The 20,939-nt window shown below is 41.4% G+C and overlaps 1 protein-coding gene across 1 annotated transcript; it reads right to left on the bottom strand.

Moving 5' to 3' along the window:
- Positions 1 to 249: 249 nt before the first annotated feature.
- camsap1a (calmodulin regulated spectrin-associated protein 1a) lies at positions 250 to 20,694 on the bottom strand. The gene is made up of 20 exons (XM_079364359.1): positions 20,286 to 20,694; positions 19,576 to 19,763; positions 13,047 to 13,309; positions 11,294 to 11,455; positions 11,105 to 11,185; positions 9,325 to 9,384; positions 8,711 to 8,852; positions 8,163 to 8,302; positions 7,976 to 8,072; positions 7,754 to 7,880; positions 7,216 to 7,301; positions 6,891 to 6,975; positions 4,510 to 6,805; positions 3,657 to 3,793; positions 3,336 to 3,544; positions 3,126 to 3,191; positions 2,439 to 2,526; positions 2,239 to 2,360; positions 1,718 to 1,836; positions 250 to 1,544 (listed from the first exon to the last, which is right to left on the bottom strand). Exons 2-20 carry the CDS (start codon positions 19,760 to 19,762, stop codon positions 1,254 to 1,256), a joined length of 4,758 nt encoding a protein of 1,585 aa, XP_079220485.1. The 5' UTR covers position 19,763; positions 20,286 to 20,694; the 3' UTR covers positions 250 to 1,253.
- Positions 20,695 to 20,939: the final 245 nt, after the last annotated feature.

The following is a 20,939-nucleotide window of genomic DNA, read 5'->3' as shown; positions in this document are numbered from 1 at the left end:
CATTAACTCCATTCTCACACTAAAAAAAGTTTTAGCAAAGCTCCCTCTTTATAAAAGCACTGACCAGTGGCGTTCACTGGTAAATACTCGGGGCTCTGGAAGCTGAGCCTTGCATGAATCACAGCAGAAGGTTTTTTTTTCCAAGCACAAATGGCTTTACAAGACATTCAGTGAATTTTCACCACTGCCTGTCTGTAGTTGCACTTGATATCTGTTGTGTGCCTGCTACTATAAGTAGATTCAGTGCTATTTGACTTGTCCTTCTCCTCACTGCTACATAAAAACCAGCCCGCCATAATTTCACTGTGTTCACATGTTGACTTTCGGCCAAGGATGGAAAGCTCAAATGCTGTTAAAGTGTGGTACTCGTAACATATAAACACAAATGGTTATCAATTGCTTTCAGATTTATCAGCAACTTTTAACACAATGCATGGTCAAAATGTGTTTGGACCTTGGGCCATACTAAAGATCAAGCATATTAAAAAAATCTTAAGCTTCTGTTTTACAACCACTAACTTTAGCATTCCTAGCTAGTAATTGTTAAACAGAACAACAAGATACAAAAGAAAAGGTGTAACTCTAAGCAAACAGTTATTTCAGCTGCAATGATGTTAACTTGGTACATTAGCTATAGGAATGTCAGCTATGTTAACTTGCTAACTAGCAGTAAACGTAAGCTATGAGTATGAGTAATAATCATTTTTGCGGTAGTGTTAGCTGTTTTTACTAACTAACTAACACTGTAAGGGAAATGTTTTTGTTATTTAACTGAAAGTACCTCATGGTTTATGAAAATTGTTGGTTTACCATAAAGGGCCTGATGTGCCTACAGGTTTTTCACTACAGTTGTCAGGTTTGAATTAATCTCCAGTTTGTAATATTTTAGCGATTTAACAAATTCCTACAACTATATGACTGGAAACCATGAACATATCAGCACACTAGAGGAACATTGCCATAATGTAAGTATGGTGAAAATTGCCTAAAATGTAGAAAGTAAGTGAAGCATAAAAGTGTCACAAAAAAAAAAGAAAAAGAAAAAAAAAAAAATATACATAACAGAATAAAATCAAAAAGTATCCAGTAGGCAGATGTTTCATTTTCGGCCACACAAACATTTTCATCCATGAGAACAGGAAATCCCACCTTGTCATATCAATTCAATGACCACATGTAAATTGTCTCATCATTGGGTCCTGCCCAACTTAAATTGATAAAACAGAAAATAAAAATAGATTTTCTCCTCTTCCTCACTTCCTGCGTGCACTCCCTGGTCTCTTGACCTGCCACAGGTGATTGTGGATGGTCAGGGCGTCCACACTGACAGACACTGACTTGGCGGGGATGACCGTGAACTGCTTTCTGTCTGAACTGTATTTATAGAGCTTTTCCACCATCTTCGGGCTTATATTGCGCGGCCCTGTGCCTGTGAACTTGATGATCTCCTCTGTGTCTGGTGAGTAAGAGTAAATTCCGCGAAACTGGCAACCACCGTCTCTGAAGAGGATGATCAGGTGGTTGGACTCGCACTTTTCCAGTTCCTGTGATCAGTCAAACAGGTAAGAAAGTGGAAGTTGGTAAGACAAAATATGTGGAAAAATTGAATATACTTCACCAAGAGTGGTTAATAATTCACTGATAACTAAACATGCATAGCTTCTGCATAGCCACAACAAATTATCACTATCAAATATTTTCAAATGATTACACTAACCTCCAGAATAGCGTTCTTCTGGGCCTCATTAACCTTTCCAGCCAGACAGCAGTGAGCGATGGCATTGATGATGATGGGCTTGTTGGACTTGGAGCTCGGCTCCTTGAAGAGTTTTGGACCTTTTTATGAACAAAACATCAGCAAAAGTCTCATAAGATAAATGCTAACTGGACCACATGTTGATTGGTTAAGCTTTAGCAGGAATGAATCCAAGGATGGGCAAAGTGTTTCCTAGTTTCCGACTTGTTGACCACAATCTCAAAGTCGAAAAAAACCCAAGATGCATTTCTTGACCTGCATTTCCCATTATGAAAACAAACTTCAAATTGCTGATATTTGGTCTTTCATATTCTACAAATTAATCAGCTTCATCTCCATATTTGCGAGTTATGCCAGTTGTATGATTTTTTTTTCATCTAACTCTAGAAATATTAGGCCAGTTCTTTTAGGTCTTATACTTTGAGTCTTGGCTAGAAATGTAATTATGGTTGTATTAAAACGTCTTTTGAATTTCTGCTCACCATTGTACTCCATTGAAGTGATAGAGGAGGTTATAGAACCATTCTCCCAGTCCCTCTCCATGTTCCTGCTGGACGCTCTGCTCAACATGGGAAATGACTCCATTGAGCAAACAGATCCAGCCCTGAAAGACACACTTCAAGGTCAATCAAACAGAAACTCAAACAGGAATAGATCCTTCTTTTCTTCTTCTGAATCACACCTGTGGGAGTCCGCCCCTCCAGAGATGACACTGTCCCCCTCAGTCGCCAAAGAAAGCGTCGATCCTCGATGACTGCGACTCAGGTCAGCTGAAAATGATAGAGACATAAGAAGTCAGCCTCAGTTTCCTCATCATGTTGCAAATACTACAAACAGTTTACAATCATTTCATTCAATCCAACGTTAATATTAGACTGATGCGTCTATTATACTTGGCAGCTATAAATCTATCTTTCTCGTTGTTGTTGTTGCTGCTCTGTTTGTCCCTGTCATTCTTCCTGCTTCTCCTTCTCCTTCTATCCCACTTTTCAAGCCCAACACAGTTTTGGCAGATGTCTGTTCATCAAGAGTCCGGTTCTGTTCATAGATTGTAAATATTATTGGTTCTGTTCGAGGTTTTTTCTTGCCAGCAATTGTAACTTTACAAAATGTTGCTTTGTGCTCATGATGGGTAGCTTCTCTGTAGATATTACAACATTAATTACGGTCTTCAACATGCTCTGCTGTAGAGTCTTGAGCTCACATTCTTTATGAACTACATCAATAAAGATTGATTGACTGTTAAGTCAGAATCAGTCACTCTTGAAGTCTTCTAAATAGAGCTGACCTCCCAAGAGTTTGCGTGAGCTTTTTTAAAGGGCCATGTATCATTGGTATCACATCATGCAGAGCAGGTTAGAACGTTCACCTCCCCTGCAGCCTGCTGATGCTGAGCCTTTCCCTTTGTTCAACATGGACACCTTCAAAGAATTACCTGCAGGACACATGCAAACACTGAGAGCGTGATGATGAAGTGAACAACAATCACAACAATCAGATGGCACAACAGCATGCAGACAAACAAACTACTCTACTAGACAAAAACATATACGCTGTCTAAGTATCCAAGGTTTCTTACATGCGGTGGATCCTTTAGAGAGGCTGTTGGACCCTTCACGGTGCAGTGATTTAGGCCGGTTCCTGCGGGATTTAGTCCGTGGGCGGGGCTTGGCCAGACCCTGTTCTTCCATCAACTCTTCCTGCTTCCTCCTCAGGTATTCCTGTTTAATAAGCTCTCGTCTCACCTTCTCCTCCTCCTTACGTACACGATCCTCTTCTGCCTTCCGCCTTGAAGAAAGGGGATGGAGTATTTGAGTACATGAGGAAAAATACACCACTAAAAATAAATCCTTGTAGACTTAGTCCTTGCATTTACAAGAGTGAGAAATTAAAAACGCACCTGGCCTCGTCACGTTTGAGCTCGCTCTCAGCCTCTTGCAGTTGTTTGCGTAATCTTGCTCCTTCTGCTTTACGTTGCTGCTTTAGGAGGAAGGCTGCGCGTCGTTTCGCCATTTCATCCTCTGCCTTCTCCTCATCCTGAGACATAAAGGGTAATCGTAATTAAAAAAGCAATTGCGGGTACCAGAGTGTGCCATAAATATTAGAAATCCCTTAATATTTGGGTTAGGGTTAGAACCCTAAATTTGTAAAACAGATAAAGAAAAAATATATTTAAAAAAGTGATGATTTTCTAGGAGCGAAGTATCTTTTGTTCTTGTAATACCCATTTCATCCACAAGAGGCTGACATACATCATTTCAATATATTGTGAAATGAGCTGAAAGCATTGTTTTTAATAGCTTCACACTCTAAAGCCCTGGCCCATACTCCTGTGTACCATGTCTTAACAAGTTGTCTTGCATTCATTGACAATAAATAACCATTTTAGAAACCTGCTTTCATGATCAAAAATGTGTGATTTCAATGACTTTTCTCTCAGGTAGGTTGCCCCGCATGTACTGAGGCTATAGTCCACCAAACTTAGGTTTAAGTCTGGTCTTGGGCTCTTTCACTACAGGTCATTCTCTGCCCCTGGTTTCCTACTTTTGCCACTGTCCAATCCAATAAAAAAAATCTAAGCGTTAAACCAAAATAAAATGAAACTGTATAATGCTGGCAAATATTTTTTTCTTTTTTGACAACTAAAGGATGGCTTTAGAAACCGTTCACCGATACTGCTTTTGTGCCTCTCAGGACTTCCATACAACTTGCACCCAAAAGCACACATGCACTACGGAAATCCAGAATTTTACCTTAAAGAAGAAGCCAAGTACATTCTTCTGTTCGTCCTCTGCCGTGCAGTCTTCCACATCCCCACTACCATCCTCCAGCGGCTCCTTAAGTTCTGACAGGTCGACTTCAATCAGCTGGCCTTTTATCTTGGAGCTCTCGTCTCCTCCCACAGCTTCCTTCCCTGAGTTGGAAACATTCATCTCATCTTGTTCTGCAGCCTGTGACAGAGACATTGATGTACTTTTCATAACTTGTGGGTCTTGGGATTGAGTTTTGTCTGAGGGAGGCCCAGTTCGTTCTGCGTTGCTGCGTTTGTTGGAGTCATCATTGATTCTGAAGGTGGCTTTTCTCTGAATACACCTTTCTAACTTGGAGCACTCAACAGTACTCTCAGTATTCTGCTCTCCACTTGAGTCTTCCCTGGGAAAAGGAGCGTGAGACGTGTCGGAGGCCTTTTTGCTGTTTTCTCGGCTTAGTTTTTGCTCCAAGGTTTTGCTGCGTTGGCTGGAGCTGAGCTTGGGTGGGCGGCGAGCAGGGGCAGAGCTGCTGCCACCAATATCCACAAAGTGTACAGCGAAGGATCTCGACTCGGAAGAAGAAGAGCTGGATTGTGTTGCGTTGGGAGTTGTGCTTGTACCTGATTCCACATTTTCTGAAGGCGACACCACATGCTTCATCAGCATGTCTTGCTGTAAAGAGAGCTGCATCATTTGCTGCTGGATTGAGTTAATAGCTTCATTGAGTAGATCGATGGAGTGGGAGCACTCGTTCAGGTCAGGTTCAGCTGCGTTATCGGGGGACAGAATGTTTGACTTTTTGTTTGAATGTCCTCCCTCGAGTTGACCAGCCTTTGTCTGGAACTTCAGAGCGTCAAGACAGGAGTCGTCCTTGCACGTCATGGTCTTTACTCTGCTCCTGTCGGGTAGTTCTGTTGATTGGGAATGTTTGAGGGGAAGTGGGAGGGTGTCGCTCTTCCCTCCACCCTTCTTCACAATGTTCAAGAATGCCGCTTTCCCCAGTTTTAGTCTCTGCCGTGCTGACAGGGTCTCCATCTTCTTCTTCTGGTACTCGATGGCGCGTCTTTGCTCTTCGAGCTGCATGTGAAGCTGCAGCAGCGCTGAAGGCACTACCGGAGGACTCGCCCCCAAACTCTTCTCCAATACAGAACTGGGCTCCTTCCCAAGCCAACCAGTGGCACAGTCGCTTTTCAGCCAGGGAGGGCAGGGGGCATCAGAGCCATCCGGTGTGGTCTTCTGAGAGCTGCTGGTACTGGAGAATCCATCGCGCAGGCCAAGTTTGAGAAGCTTTCTCTCTGCAAAGCTAGTCATCTTGACACTGGTGCTGCCTGATGCACTGCAGCTACTCGCCCAGGATATGGTGCTGAGGCAGGGACTCGAGCGTCCACTGTAGTCCTCCTTATCGTCCCGCTCGCTTACCTTCGAGTCTTCTCTCAGTTTGGTCGACTCACTCTCAACCTCTCCAAAGTTGCACAAGTCTCCATCCTGTAAGTATCGTCCCTTTATTCTCTGCACAGTCTCTTTGGTCAGCTCCATGTGGTCTTCCTCGTCATCGTCTTCCTCAAGGTCTGCGATGTCAGAATCAGAGTCAAGCCCGACCTCGGTGGAGTGAGGCTCTGGCTCCCCTGATAAATGAAGAAAGAAGCCTTGGGGCTGCTGAGAGATGCCTATCGATCCGTCTGTGGGCGGCTTGAGAGATCTCGAGCCTGACTCTTCAGCATGTATGGGCGTAAAGGGGCTTCTGTTTGACTCTGCGGCAGGACTTTTCCTCTGTGACGGCCTCGGAATGTTTGTGGATGCTTTCTTAGCAGATGCTGCGCCTCTGCAGCGACTCTCCCCGCTCTCCTCCTCCTTGTTCAGACAGATGCTCTTTTCTTTGGCTGGCTTGGGCACAGCAGGCATCAAAGGCTCCAGAAAGTAGCCGCCTGCCTGGTGGTCTAGGGTGAAGGAACCCATGGATCTATCCGTTTTAGAAACTCTCGAGGTAGTTGTTGCACTTGGGATTTCGAGCTCATCCTGCTCGAAATCACTTCCAACTCGATGTCGAGGAAACGCGGAAGGATGAATTACAGCCACCAGTTCCTCCTCTTCTATTTCCTCCTCCTCATCCTCTATTCGCATGTGACTGAGCAGGCTTTGACCACTCAGTCTATGATGAGGAACAGGGCCCAGCATATGTTTCGGAGTGATGCTCATAATATTGGAGGCCAAGCTGTCTTTGCTGATGGAGCGAGCGAGGCTGATACTGTCTGTGTCATCCTCTAGTGGGTAATGCAGAGCGTAGGGCTGGGACAAAGGCCTGGATGGAAACAAGATAAGATGATGCAGATAATGCCACATTTCTGCATGCCAGTACATTAATGGGTTTTTATCACCCTGTTTACCTCTGTCTTCTCTCTGGCCAGGCCAGTATAGAGCCCTGATGTTGCACATCTGAATGCGTGATAAAGCTGGACCTCCTTCTGAGCTCTGTACAAAGAGGATACGTTACATACTTTAAAACACACATCAACAATTGTTCATACCTTTAATAATCAAAACTTGAAGTGTACACACTCTTTTTTGTCAAAAAAAGGCTTTTTAATGTGGAAAATTCAAGAACAAAACAACTCAACTTAAATTACTCTGAGATCGTAATGTTCTTCCTCTTTTATTCTATTTAAGACCTTTGTTTTTTTTTCTAGAGGCACTAAAGTCTGATCAGATTACCTGAAGCGCTCTCATCCGCCGCTTTCTGTTTTCTCTGTCTCAGTGGCAGTAATGAGTGAGAAGGACTTAACGAGTTGGACTTGGTGCTGTAAAGGGAAAACAGAGAAGTTTGGTTTTTAAAAATCACTTGTATAGAAAAGCTAATAAGGCATGTCTGAATTTAAAATAACTGGTGGTGCAATTTTTGAAGTGAAAAATAAATAAATGGATGATAAGTCCAATTAATACTTGGTTAAAAAGAAAGTTGGAAAATGACCAAAGTACATGATTGCATTTAAACGTTACTGGTATTTCAGTAGGAGGAATATACAGTATGATTCCCATAGCTGCTGTATTCTATAGTAGGTTGTACGTAACAAGAATACAATTGCTAAAATATGTACAGTATTTATTTACAAATCAACTGAAAGAACAAGGTCAAAGACTTCAAACTCCAATGGATTAAAAGACACTACACTTTATTCATCAGTGATCCTCTATCATGAAAGTAAAGTTATCTCCACGCGCTGTTACAGGGAAACACAAATCAGGAAATTACCTGAGGTCCGGGCTTGGGGGCGTGGTCAATACATCAGCAGAGTTTGACGATGTCATAAAACTATGCTTGGTGACATTGGAGATGGGAACATGGGGCCGGGAACTCTTCGGCTGCAGCAGCAATCTCACTATAAAAATGGTATAAATGGAGATTAATCATCTGAAGAGATCATATAACGTTATACAGCATCGTTTAAAGGAGCAATTCACTCAAATGTTTTACCATCTCTGATTTCATGCAGGTCCCTGGGCTGCACAAAGTCTGGCTTCACGCTTTCAAACCACCAGAAGAGTTCAGCTATGAAGACCATCACGTTATTCTGCGACACACAATGGTCAGGTTCAAGGTCAAAAGGAAGCCATGAAATGAAGGTGGGGTGTTTTCAAAGGTTGTGTCTCTGCTCTCTGACCTTCAGTACTGGTGGAGAATACAGCATGTCCTCGGGCTTCAGGTAGAAGCATTTGTTCAGGTATTCATTCGAAAACTCCTTTAGTAGCTGGATGTTGTACACACTGTCGGTTATGGAGGGAACCTCTTTCAGACAGATATCTGCACACAGAGGACAATAACAGTCAACGCTGTAATCTGTTAGTTACCATTTAGATCACGGCATATTTAAACATGAGTTAGATGATACAACTCACACATTTGTAGATACAATATGAGGCTCGGGTCAGCAGGTGATAAGTCAGAATATATTTGAGAGGTGTTATAAAATAAAATGTCTGATTAAGGAATCTTTTTACAAGTGCCAGCAAGGTGATCTATGTACCTTATCCAGGCCAGCTGCTCCCTCTGCTCAACGTCTTATGGGTAGCTTTAGCTTCAGATTGATCAACCAGGCATGACAGTGAAATCTTTCTAGTCATCTTACAGTCAAAAAGAATAATTAAAGCCAATCTTTAAGCAATGTTTCTGTCTGTTTTCAGTGGGTCTGTAAGTCCAGCGCTGACGTACCTTCTAGTCGAATAAGTTCTGGACAGTAGAAGTGAATCACAGCAAGCAAAGCCGTGCCGTCACACACATCCTTCAGCAGGTCGTCCAACAGAGGGAAGTGTTGGAGAGTCCGACCTGACAGGTGATCTCTACGGTAGCGGACCTACACAGCAAGAGATAGAACACACTTAAGACAAATTACACAAATGTATCTCATCAAAAGACAGTCACTGGCTCACTTCTCAAACACAACCTGTCTCTTATAGACATGTACTCGATGAAGTATATTTACTATACATCCAATACTTTTAATAATCTGATGAATTAAGATAATCATCTGGTATAAAGAAAGTTTTTAAGAGCAGATCGTTAAGTCATAAGGCCATGCAGGGAGGTCTGTGTAGGTTTTCAGTCATCCAAGTAATGGTAAATTTAAAGCTTGACCCAAAGGTAAGTAGACTGGTTGAATATCTTGAAAAGGTCTTGAAAAGAACTTCAAGATCTTTAATTTGCCAAGCAGGGATGTTTTCTACTTTGAGTTATAGTAGGTGCTTTAGATTAACAATGTTGAGAAAAAAAAAAGAAAAAAAAGCTAAGGATGAAGTCAAGAGGAAGTGAAATGATTAGCATATTACCATGTAAGAGAACTCCACAGGCTCCAATAAGCAGTGGGAGAGGGCATGCAATATATCAGGCTGGTGAGGGAAGAGAGAAATGAAATGACTGGTGGGAGGAAATAAAGAAATGAGGCGTTGAACGTATAAGAGGACTTTAAGCACTTTGATACAACAAAAAAGTAAAAACATGCATTGCTGTGTGGATGGTTTTTGGGATGGTCGGTGAAAACTCGGCTAAAAGTAGAAGGAACTGATGAAGGATTACGTGAAAAGAAAAATAAATAGAACAGGCAAAACGTTCTTTTGCCACCAGGGGGCACTGTGTTGTCTTCACTGAATACATCACTGTATCCTCTTGTATTAGCTACACTCATTTGCTGTTACACACACACCACACAGACATACATACACTCGCACAGCGGATTGCTAGAGGTTGCACTTACAGGTACAAGCTTCCAATACCATTTGGAGGGAGACTAGTATCCAAGAGGCAGAGAGGGGAGGAAAAGTTGGGGAGAGACACAAACAGGAAGAGCAGCAGACAGTTCAGGGGTCATAAACAGTGTCAGGTTATCAAATCTCATCCCCTGTTACCATGGATACAGATCTGATTTTAAGACAGGATTAGGCACAAGGAGTCAAGAGTTTCTAGCTTCAACGGAACATGCCAATAAGGGAAAGAGAAGAGGCTCTTTGTGTATGTTTATATTCTTAACCCTATTACCATCTAGAGGACCAATCAGACACTTTGCTTACACGTGTCTTTTAACTGTGTTCCTTCAAAGACAAGTGTGAGTCAGGATAGTGCAAATGTTTTCTATCTGTGAAGGGTACTTCCCCCAGAGGGTGTAGGGGAGTTGAGTCATTACTCAGTCAAATATAAACACACAGACAGAATGAACAGAGGGACAGATTCAGCTTCACTGACAGTCCTCGAGGATATCAATATCAAGGTCTGGGCTCCATAGTTTATAAACATCCATCAATCCGAACAGACAGGATGGAAAAATATTCTCTTCATAACAGCAGCCTCATAGTGAACTTGTTTGTTTGTTGTTGTTGTTGCCACTATCAAAGTAATGCAGTTCTGACTGTCTGCACATACATGTATATGGGTAGACTGAAAAAATGAACTATAATTACCGTTGTAGTTTGGAGTACTTTAAACTGTTGCTATTTGGTGTAAATACAAATACAGATTACAGATTACAACACAATGCTCAGTATGAAGCCACAGCGTTTAATGGCGGCCTGTTGCTGTGCCCCCCCCCCTAATATAACATAACAATCAGTAAAGTCTTTTACTCGCTCTTTTGTAATATTAAATAACAAGGACTAAGGCATTTTAGCTGCTTTTTGTAAAGTGTCTTGAGATAACATGTGTTGTAAATTGATGCTATACAAATAAAAATTGATTGATGGTAAAACTACATTTTCTAACTAAATCCCTCAAAGCACCAAACATGTGAGATTTTGAAATAATGATATCCTCTGGAAATGTGAGTTTTGTCAGAATCTATATTAACGATGTGTGCTGCTCATCAGATCACAGTCCAAGCAGGATCCAATGACTCAGCCTTCACATCTAAGAGTTAATAGACGCAATGAGGGAAAGATGCATGTGTTCAAACTCTATCCAAGGGGACACTAAAGCAAGATCCACATGAGACAAAGAGTGAGTAAAGCAGAGAGAGAGAGAGAGAGAGAGTGTGTGTGTGTGTGTGTGTGTGTGTGTGTGTGTGTGTGTGTGTGTGTGTGACCGTGTGTGTGACCGTGTGTGTGTGTGTGTGTGTGTTACCTTCTGGTGACTGGGTGAATCCAGCAGATGTTGCTTCATTTTTAACTCTTTTTCTAGGATCTCCCTCATCTTTATGTTCACCTGCAGAGCCACAAAACAATATTTCAGGTCATCATAGAAAATAAATAAATAAATAAATAAATCAATGCAGATCAGAAACACAAGTGTTTTTTTTGTTTTGTTTTTTACCTTATTGATCCAAAAGATCATTGCATCTTCCAGGTCAAAAGGCAGCTCCTTGGAGGCACTGAAGTTGGAAAAACGCTTGACACTGGACACAACCTTCTCTATACTGATCATTTCCACTATATAAGCCATCATTAGGGCGTCAATGAGGTGGATGTGGGAGCTCTGGAGGGACACAGAATTTAAGATTTCTTTGAGCAACAAAAGCAAAATGTATCGCATTGTATTAGAAACACGGATCTAGTTATGTTGCGTAATTCATAGTTGGACACCTTTTGTGTCTTTTTTTAAATAGAAGAGACCAACAGATATTGCAACCATAAAACGTGCTCCATCTCTGTGTTACCATGGAAACAAGGCAGTCCTTCCAGAGGGCAACATTCATACTTCTAACAGCAGTTTCCTTAAAGCACATGCCGGACAATTACTTGTTTTCATTACTCTATGATTTACAATGGATAATTGTTATTTGTACAAAAGATTGGGGATATTGAGGAAGCTGACAAGCTTTTGCTTGCATATGAACGTCTTCAATTACAAATGCATAGATATGACTGGATAAACAACTACAGCTGTGTATGAATCTGTAGCCATAAACAAAGGTCACTTGCATATTAAGACATGACACAGCAGAAACGGCTGCTTTCTAACCAGCCTGTTGCCTTTTGAGCTTTCACACCTGTAACCAGTATGACTAAGAACCCCAGCAGAGGGAGTTCACATTAAAAAAAAAAAAAAAAGGAGAGCGAGCTCATTTTTTGGTTCATTTTGTTTCATTAATATTTCATCTACACACTTTGAAAATCTGCTAAGCACTCACATCTACTGGTGCATTATTTATTCAGAAACTCTTGGCTCATATTTGGCTGTGGAAAGCCGAGTCACTGTGTGGGCTGCCAGTTTACAACTGCAGATGCCTCCTGATTTACATAAGAGTGAACATTTCTTGACTCATTTTCGAATAATTCTGAAAAAAGGAAGTTTTATGTCCATTTGAGGGCAATGGAACAAACCAAACATCTGCATATTGTTCCTGTATGTTTCCCTGTATTGTCCCTTCTCCTCTTCTGAGCAGAACTCAGAAAGGGAGGCTTTTGGAGTGGGGACTGCTGGGTGTTGCCTCTCAGACAAGGAATTTATCAGTTGTATTGTTGCTTTAGTCCTTTGTTGACTATTTTCAATTATTTAGTTTCTTTTGTTTTTCATTGAAATCCATTTTTTTTTTTTTTTACTTTCTTAAGGTGTTTTTTGTCCTTTATGAGGTCCATTGGTGGGTTGCTGTTAGCCCCTCGGGGAAGCCTTAGAGCATGGTGTAAAAATGAAATCACAATACAAACGTTGTTGTGCTAGCAAAGAGTTTTAGACATCAGGAGAAACGTTAACGTTTACTGCGAGTTGTATGGCTGATCACCTGATGAATCTAGTTCAATATATTGACAATTCTTTAGCTCTGATTTGATCTCCTCCAACTCCTGGGAGATATGTCTGGCTCTTTAGCGGGTAAATGAGCCACTATGTTCCCAAACGAGTCATTTACTCTTCCAGCATAAAGTTTGGGTCATGGCAGGTATATATATACTTTAAGATGCAGATGCTTCATAATCTTTCTGCACACTGGTAATGCACAGAATACAAAATAAATAATCCCTTAGAAATAAAGCAAGATACAAAATGCTGCTTCATTTGATTTTCTTGTGATGGCAAAAGTTGTGTGTTGACGTCCCTCTATACCTAGACATAAGTTTAGACCGCCTACCATCTTGATGGGAGCCGAGCTGAGGTCCAGGTGAGAGACAGGTGTGTTGTCTGCCTGCAGGACATAGATGCCTTTCCTGGACAGAGCCTGGATGACAGACTGGTGACCTTGGAGCGAGGCGGCCTGCTCAGCTTGAAGGATGAGCCCACACACCCGGCAGTAGAGATCTGCAGACAGCAGCTTGCGGATGATGGGGGGCTTGATGTGTTCTTGCTCATACTGGTCGGTGTAGAAGGGGTCCCTCAGGTCGGCAGGTATGTGATCTGAAACAAGTACACGTTTCATGATTCAATTAAGTTCCGGACTGGAAGACTGTTTTTTTTTCTTTTTTCTTTCTAAAAGTTGTGGCACATCATAGATCATTAACGAGATTAAAATGATGGAACGTTCTTGGAGAGACTGTGAAAGGACAGTACGAAACAAAATGGTCAAAATGGAACAAATAAAGTGCTTAGTGGTTTACCCCACTCGTTCTAAGTCATTTATCTCCCTGTCACTGTCTCTGAATAACAAACAGATGACGATATACTGTATAAAGATCGTCTGTGAATCGGACGACTTTGGTTATGGCCTGCAAATTGATGTTGACTGATGTTGTAATCGACGTTCATTTCATTGGAAGAATAAATGAATAATTACGTTTTAAATAAAAAGGTTGTGACACATCAGACCCTGCGTTCACTCCTTCTGAACACACACACACACACGTGAACACTGACGCCTCACCATGTTACATAACAGACGCGCTCCCAGGACGCAAACTCTCAAGGTATTAGACCGTCTAAGAAAAATCCAGGGAAAGAATAAAACACAAAGGTAACGTCAACGTTAAAACAACCTGCCAGGTAGCGTCCCTACTGGCCAAGAGGTGAACCAAAGACTTTAAGCCAATGAGCTAACGGGAATTAGTGGTGATGCCTAAGCTGATGGTGTTGTACCAGCCAGCTCCGTGTTTACCTGCTCATGGCAATAGGCGGCTATTTTTATCTGCTTTGGAGCTGTTAATCCAGCGTTAGCACCTGAAACACTCACGTAATTTAGCTTCCACTGCTTTCTGGGCAGATTCAGGCAGAAATACACATGGAGGCCTTTTTTCCTCTGGCTGAGATAGAAACATGTACAGTTGTGTGTGTGCATATAATTGGGACAAAGAACACAACACAGAAACACAGAAACTGGGGTCCCGGATTTTGTAAAGAATGCACATTTGGGTCAGAATAAGTTTGAAAGTTGATACTTCCTTCAAGAGAGCATTTGTCTTTTTTGCAGTGAACACAACAGTCAATAATGTTCACATTCAACCGTCTAAATACATGGAGATAGAAGGGACCCTCAACTTCAGTCAACAAAGCTTAGAGAAACACCCAGACATAGTACGTGGTTGTGAAAAACTGCCCATTAGCAATGACTCAAATGATAATGATCCAGACCCTGTATAACAAAAAAAGCAGTAGGTTTAAAACACAACAACATGAAGACAATGAGGATGCATCAATAATCAGACACTTAACAGAGCAGTTTCTCCCCTTTATTTCACATTAGCAGCAAGCTGACTGAGACATCCATTAGTGGAAAACACTCACACACTGTTGGCTCCGACAACAGCTGAGCACAATGTGAAAACCTTAGCTGGGATTGTTTTTGCAGCAGACTGCTTGCTTGGCAGAGTGGGCCTCCTGTATCTCACTCTGTGCTGCTGTGCGGTGCTGCCATATGGACATGGGATCATGTAGATCTTGTGACAAAATGTTCCTCTTCCATGCTTCCAGGTCTCTCTTTTTTATCACCCTCATTTGTATTTCTTTCCCGGCAAAACAAATCTTTTATGTCTCTTCCTCCAGCACACATCCCTTTAAACTGCCGCTTCCTCAGCCTCAGCTGTCCAAGAAGCCCTCCCCCCCCCTCCAATCCTCCCTGGTTGCTGTGGAGACTGTGATGGGGGATGCCAGCATGGCCGGAGGTGGGGGCTGGGTTGCTCTCCCATTGCCTCACTAGAGCCTGTTTTTTGGATCGGCCTCTCATATCAGGAGGTGTGTGTGAAGAAAGAGCTGCTCTTTAATCCTATGCTAATGCTAATTCTGCTAACATATTTATCATCCATCTGATCCACGCATTAAAGCCCACCCTGGTGTGTGTGTCTTTGTGTCTCTGTGTGTGTGGTGGGTAAATCAAGCGGAGGTGGGGCAGAGGAAGCCTTTCTTACTATTCTCTCAGAACGAAGGTCAGATTGATCAGCAGAGATCTTGCTGACAGTCGGGGCAGAGCTGTCAGAGTCTGGGCTCTGCAGGGGAAAGCCACAACCATGCTCTGCAATAAGAAGGCTTAATGGAGACTCCTTTAGAGGACAATTTGTGGGGGAAACAGCCTTTAAGCCGTGCATGACCAGCAGAATAAATGTTAGTTGGTGTTTGAAGCAAATCTGTGAGTGCTGCTGTGAAAAAAGTTTGATGTATAGTTCCTGAAATCTGTTATTGAGATGGGCTTGTTTTTAGCCCCAGCCACTTACTATAATACATTATATATATATACATATATATACACACATCAGAAAAAACTTAAGTAATATAGATTCTCATAATCATTTGCAAAGGGAACTTTGCATTGCATAATGTGTTATAATTGATAAACATGCACTGTTTGGGGCCTCTGCATCCCTGATAAAGTGTGCGCAGTATTGATTGCATGCTTCAGTCTGACAGAGCCACACAGAGGGCAATCATTCCTTTTTGTGTGGCAGAAGCATCAAATAAAGCGCTCAACGCCCCCTTTGGTGTGAGCGTGCCCGCCCACCATTCTGAAACAGACAGCGAAAGTTTAACTAGCCTGTGATACCTGATATCTCTAACAGCAACTCCAGGATTGGTTGAGCCAGCTTCCTTCAACCAAACCTTGGGTTTGTTTAAACTCGCTTCGAGTGTCAAAGACACGTGGGATCATGAAAGTTTTCACTTTTCCCAATTAGTCATGCTTCTTTAAGTTGAGTTGTTTGATTAAAGAGTTATCCACAAAGAAAGTTAGCTAATGTTACAGTCACAGTTATTTAAATAAGGCCGATCTCTGTGTTTTTAGTATTGCTGTAAACATTTCTGATGATGTAAGTACATTAAAAAAAAACAATATAAGAAGGGTCTAGTTATGGAAATTAACTTAAAGTGTCTATTATATCTCAAATCCATTATTCTCTGCTTTCTTTAAACAACACATTTCAAAAGTATTTTCCACAGACCTTTTCACCTCAAATAAATTAAAGGTTAATAAAACTGTCCAAACAAAACTGTCCATGTTGGACAACGACTCAAGCTCTCAGGTCCAATCCCATTAAACACTTAAACATGTGACTGTCCTGACTCTCACACCAGCAGCCACCAACAACACCATCCTGCCTGCCTCCCTGAGCTTGTCTAATAACAGTGATTTGGAACTTTTGTCCTCATCAGTTTCTGTCCCCAGGTTAGTGTGACCCCGGATAGTATCACAGACAAACAACAGCACTGTATCTTAAAGTATTAGAAACGGATTCACTCCTAATACGTTTTTTTTTTTGATTGTTTACAGAAGCTGTTTACATTTAACGTAAGCGTAGCATGATGCAGATTTGAAGTTTCAAATCTAGAAATAGGTTGCCAAGAACGAGAACCTAAAATGTTTGCATTGATGAGGTCATAACATGTTGACAAAATGTTTAATTCCTGCCTAAACCTTATTTCCATATCGATATCTGTAATGATCACAATAGCAGTAACTGATCAGAGGGAGTTCATCTAGAGACCAAAACATGAACACAGGACTTTTTCAAAAGTAACATGTCTGACTGGGAAGCAAGAATCTACTCCATTAGATCTGTGTTTTATCGATACTGATCTCATAAAGAGAATCATTCACAAAAAGATTGTCAGTAGAATTATAAAGCCCTTGTTTTGTTTTGTTTTTTAAACTGAGGGCTGCCAAGTCATTTCAACATGTCTACAGTGATCCCCTGCCTCAACTTCATCTCACATCAATAAGTGATTTATAGGAAGGTATTCGGATTTTAAATGTCAGAAGTGTGATTTCTAGACGTTACTTCAGGCTGTATGATAAGATAATAGGAAGATATAAAAAGATATTTAATAAGAAGAGCTACTGGAGCTGAGTTTGTTGATATTCAGAGAAAGAAAATATTCTGAAGCTATAATGACTTCTTTCTTTTGTCATATGTCAAAGTTATGCGTTATATTGGCCACACTCACAGTATCAACTAAAATGGCAGAAAAGAACATACTGTTGAGCAGAAAATAACAAGCTGTGTCAGTACGTGCACATTGGCTGTGGGACAAAACTTGATCGCCCACTCCTGCACATTTCTTTCATTATTACCTGCTATCAGCTCACGCCGAGATTTCAGTTAGAGGCTGTCAGGAAAAAAAATTGTCTGAAAAATTCAGCAATTTGCATTCACATATGCTCAGCTGGAAAATAGGGGGAAATGTTGAGGAGTTTTGTGCATGTGTGAAAACAACTATTGCAACTTAGTTGTGAGGATTGGGGTGACAAACTAAATAGCTTTCGATTTTCACCGGTGGTAGATCAAAACAATCAAAACTTCTCACAAGATAAAATGCTATTACAGCACTTCAAAAAGAACTGTTATGACTTCAAGTCTTAACTTAGGTAAATCATTACCCACCATGTTTTAACATTATTCAGTATGAACTTGTTAAATTTCTTTTAAATTCAATTTCAAAGTTAACACAGCGTAGTATGAATTCAGTCTCTTGGTGCAAAGAGCTCCTCAGAGTCCCTGGCACCCTGACGTTAGGAGGAGCCAATCAGATTAATGAAAGCACGGAGCTTGACGGGCGATAAAAGGTCATGGTTTGCTGTTGAAATTGGGCTTTTGATCTGTGCACTGGAAAACCCATGAACAACATTATCTCTGAGAACAACAATTCTCCAGCTGCTGGGAGATAAATGTAAAATTAAAACATATCGCGGGTGTAAGATTTTTTCAATTTGAGAAACCTTTATCTACACTTTCAAAACTTAGGTGCGTCTCTGATGAGTGTTTCTATATTTTGAATAGAACTTAGTACGCCATCTTTGATGACCAGCTGATGTTTACCTTACTGCAGGCTTTGAATCTTATAGTTTTGTTCTCCTCTCAGATTGAGTTTCCTGAGTCATCCACTGCAACACAGAAGACAGCTCTGCATGGTAGGAAACACTAAAGCTACAGTACCCATAAACCTGAAATGATGACAAAGACTTTTCCTTGACTGAATGACCGCCTCTGTGTCTCGTTCAAATTGCCTCATTGTCAAACTGATAATAAAATCACATGGACTTGTGACGGCACAGCTGACCTCTTGCTCACATTCCCCCCCCCCCGAGAGCAATCATTGGTTGACACAAAAACCCACATCCATGGAGGAATCATTTCCAGACATTTACTTGCAGCCAGCCGATAAGGCGCGGCCATCATTTTGAATGTTTCAGCATGTCTAGTCAGAACTGTCATGGCTAGTGACCTGTGTAAAAAGAAGGCTGGCTGATCACGAAATGTCGGCCTGAGTCTCGACTCAAGAACAGAAAGACCTCAACCATTGCAAAGATTTTATTTCTACCTGTAGCACCACGACCCTAATGGAACAAAATGTAATCTCCCTGTGTACTTCATGGTAGAAATGACAATGAAGAGAAGTTCTTGTCACCTTACTTAACCTGAGTTGTGGAAAAGATTTCTGCAGTATTTTATTCAGTTTAATGGGGCAACTCACTTTAAAACAAATGACAGTAGAAACACCTTTTTAAAATCTTCCAAGAGAAAAACTGCATTATGTCTGATATTAAATCTGAGTGACTTTCATGAGAGCAGTCATCTACTAACTTAATTAACCTTGAAAGGAGATGCATAAGGAAAAGCCTCGGAAAAACACTTACCAGTTAAACCCTGGTCAGATGTTTAGTGTATCCAGTTTTGTTATACCAAAACGCCTCTTAAATATTACTTTTCAATTGATCAACTAGTCATGAATTCATTCATTATTTTAGCTTTTAGAATAAACAAAAGAACCATTATTGGGTTAATGGTTGCATTATATGCTCACTGCCTTTTATCTCTGGAGTAAACACTGGCCAGTGTTAAAAAACCAACATACACAAAGGATTTTAAACTCTTTTTTTGTACAGTACAAGTCAGTGATGTTGACAGCATCAGATGCTGTTTTTGTATAAATTGCAAACTTACTTTGTCTTTTTGCTAATGAAAGTACTGGAATAAACTAGCAAGGCTAAACAAAGTTATTTATACATATATGTTTGAAATGCTGTGGTTAAGTTAACGGTTGTCTTACTTTATAAAGGTGGGTGAGTCAATCAATGAACAGGGTTTGCATTAAAAGACTAGACTGGAAGTATAGGCAGAAACATGCACAGCGGCTGTAATTTTATGAGGAAAAAAAAGATATTTCAAGAATAGGGTACACATGAGCTGATTGCTCCAAAGTACATACATCATTACCATATAAAACCAAAAGGAAAACAGCCTTACCTATACCATAAGCTTTAGCAAACAGCCAGCGGAGATTTGCTTCTATTTTGGCTCTTGCAGAATCGTAGAGCTCCAGCGGTAGGACCTGAGCCTCCATGCTCCCTCCTCCTCCTGCATCATCTGCTGCTGCTGATGCTGCTGCTGCTCTCCTGGTGCTGTCCCTGCCAGCACTCACCTCCACATCCATCCTGTGTACAGAGTTATATTCACAGCAGCCTGCATTACATCATCGAGATGAAGACTAACAACCAGCAAGGCCTGGCTCTGAGACAGCACCTGCTCTGGTGATGAATACATGAAAAGAAAAAAAAAATACTACACATGTATAAGACTCACCTTGCTGAACATTGTGATATTGCAAGGCTCTGATCAGTCAATTATTGCCATTCGGTTGCCCGTTTAAATCCCTGTCAAACATTTGCATTTCTTCTTGTTCTAGCTGACAATGTGTTAGGATAGTAGTGAAAGGAAATAAGCAACTCTGGACATGAAATAGAGCCTAACTGTATTTTATCAAAACAAGGAAACTGGTAGCATCTTTTCGCATTAGCTGCTGCTGCTATTTTCTAGCGATGTCCAGTCGAGGTTGGATTTGGGTTGACCATTGAATGACCTAACAGTAACCTAGCAACATCAAGTTAACAGCTTTAACGTTAGCTATTAGCTAGCCTAACTGCGCGCACGCACAGAAAAACAAACAAATCCTTTACCTCTAATACTGCATTTGTTCCTCTTCACAGCTTTGAGGGGGATGTGTTGTTATAAAGCCCACATGCTGGCTGTGCTTCAGCTACCAGTAGAATAACAGAGGACTCCTCCCTGCCCAGCGACACAAATCTCCGGTCCGGCCTCTCAGGATAAAGCTGCTGCGGCTGGCGGCTGATGGTGGTTAATCCAATAATAAAATAAAATCTGTTTGGCAATCATCCGGAGGTCTGTTTTCGAGGAAATTGTTAAATTCCAAATGCCTTCTGTTTCATATCGAGGCTGACATCGCCTCTGTGAGACGACTGAACTGGTGTAACGGTGCCCTGTTGTAGCGGTGAGCCTGTCTCTATGGGGACGCACCTCGGCTGCAGTACAACTTTTCACGTCCAGGGGGCGATGTAGGTCAGCACTGTGGACAGACAGACAGACAGATAGACAGACAGACAGGTAGATAGATAGCTTTTTTTCTGTGCAATAATACCATAATGAGACTAAGGTTTTTGGCAATATTTGTAGGCACAGTACAACATAAACAGCATGTTGCTTATACAATGGCTATTATTTGTAAGGACAAATCCAAATATTTATCAATTCAAATATGTCCAGGAATAAACGGCAAGGATTTTAGCAATAGTGCCCGTTTACCTGATATGGTG

Source organism: Symphodus melops (assembly GCF_947650265.1).
Source record: "Symphodus melops genome assembly, chromosome: 16".
NCBI classification, from domain to species: Eukaryota; Metazoa; Chordata; class Actinopteri; order Labriformes; family Labridae; genus Symphodus; species Symphodus melops.
The sequence above is the reverse complement of the archived record's forward strand: the minus strand, read 5'-3'. Positions and strand labels throughout refer to the sequence as shown.

Excerpts from the sequence above, each read along its gene's own strand:
- camsap1a (XM_079364359.1), bottom strand. The coding sequence starts at position 19,762 with ATGGATGTGGAGGTGAGTGCTGGCAGGGACAGCACCAGGAGAGCAGCA. Across the intron at positions 6,806-6,890 it reads TGGCCAGAGAGAAGACAGAG|GCCTTTGTCCCAGCCCTACG; the intron begins GTAAACAGGGTG and ends GTTTCCATCCAG. Across the intron at positions 3,192-3,335 it reads CTCTAAAGGATCCACCGCAT|GTAATTCTTTGAAGGTGTCC; the intron begins GTAAGAAACCTT and ends TGTGTCCTGCAG.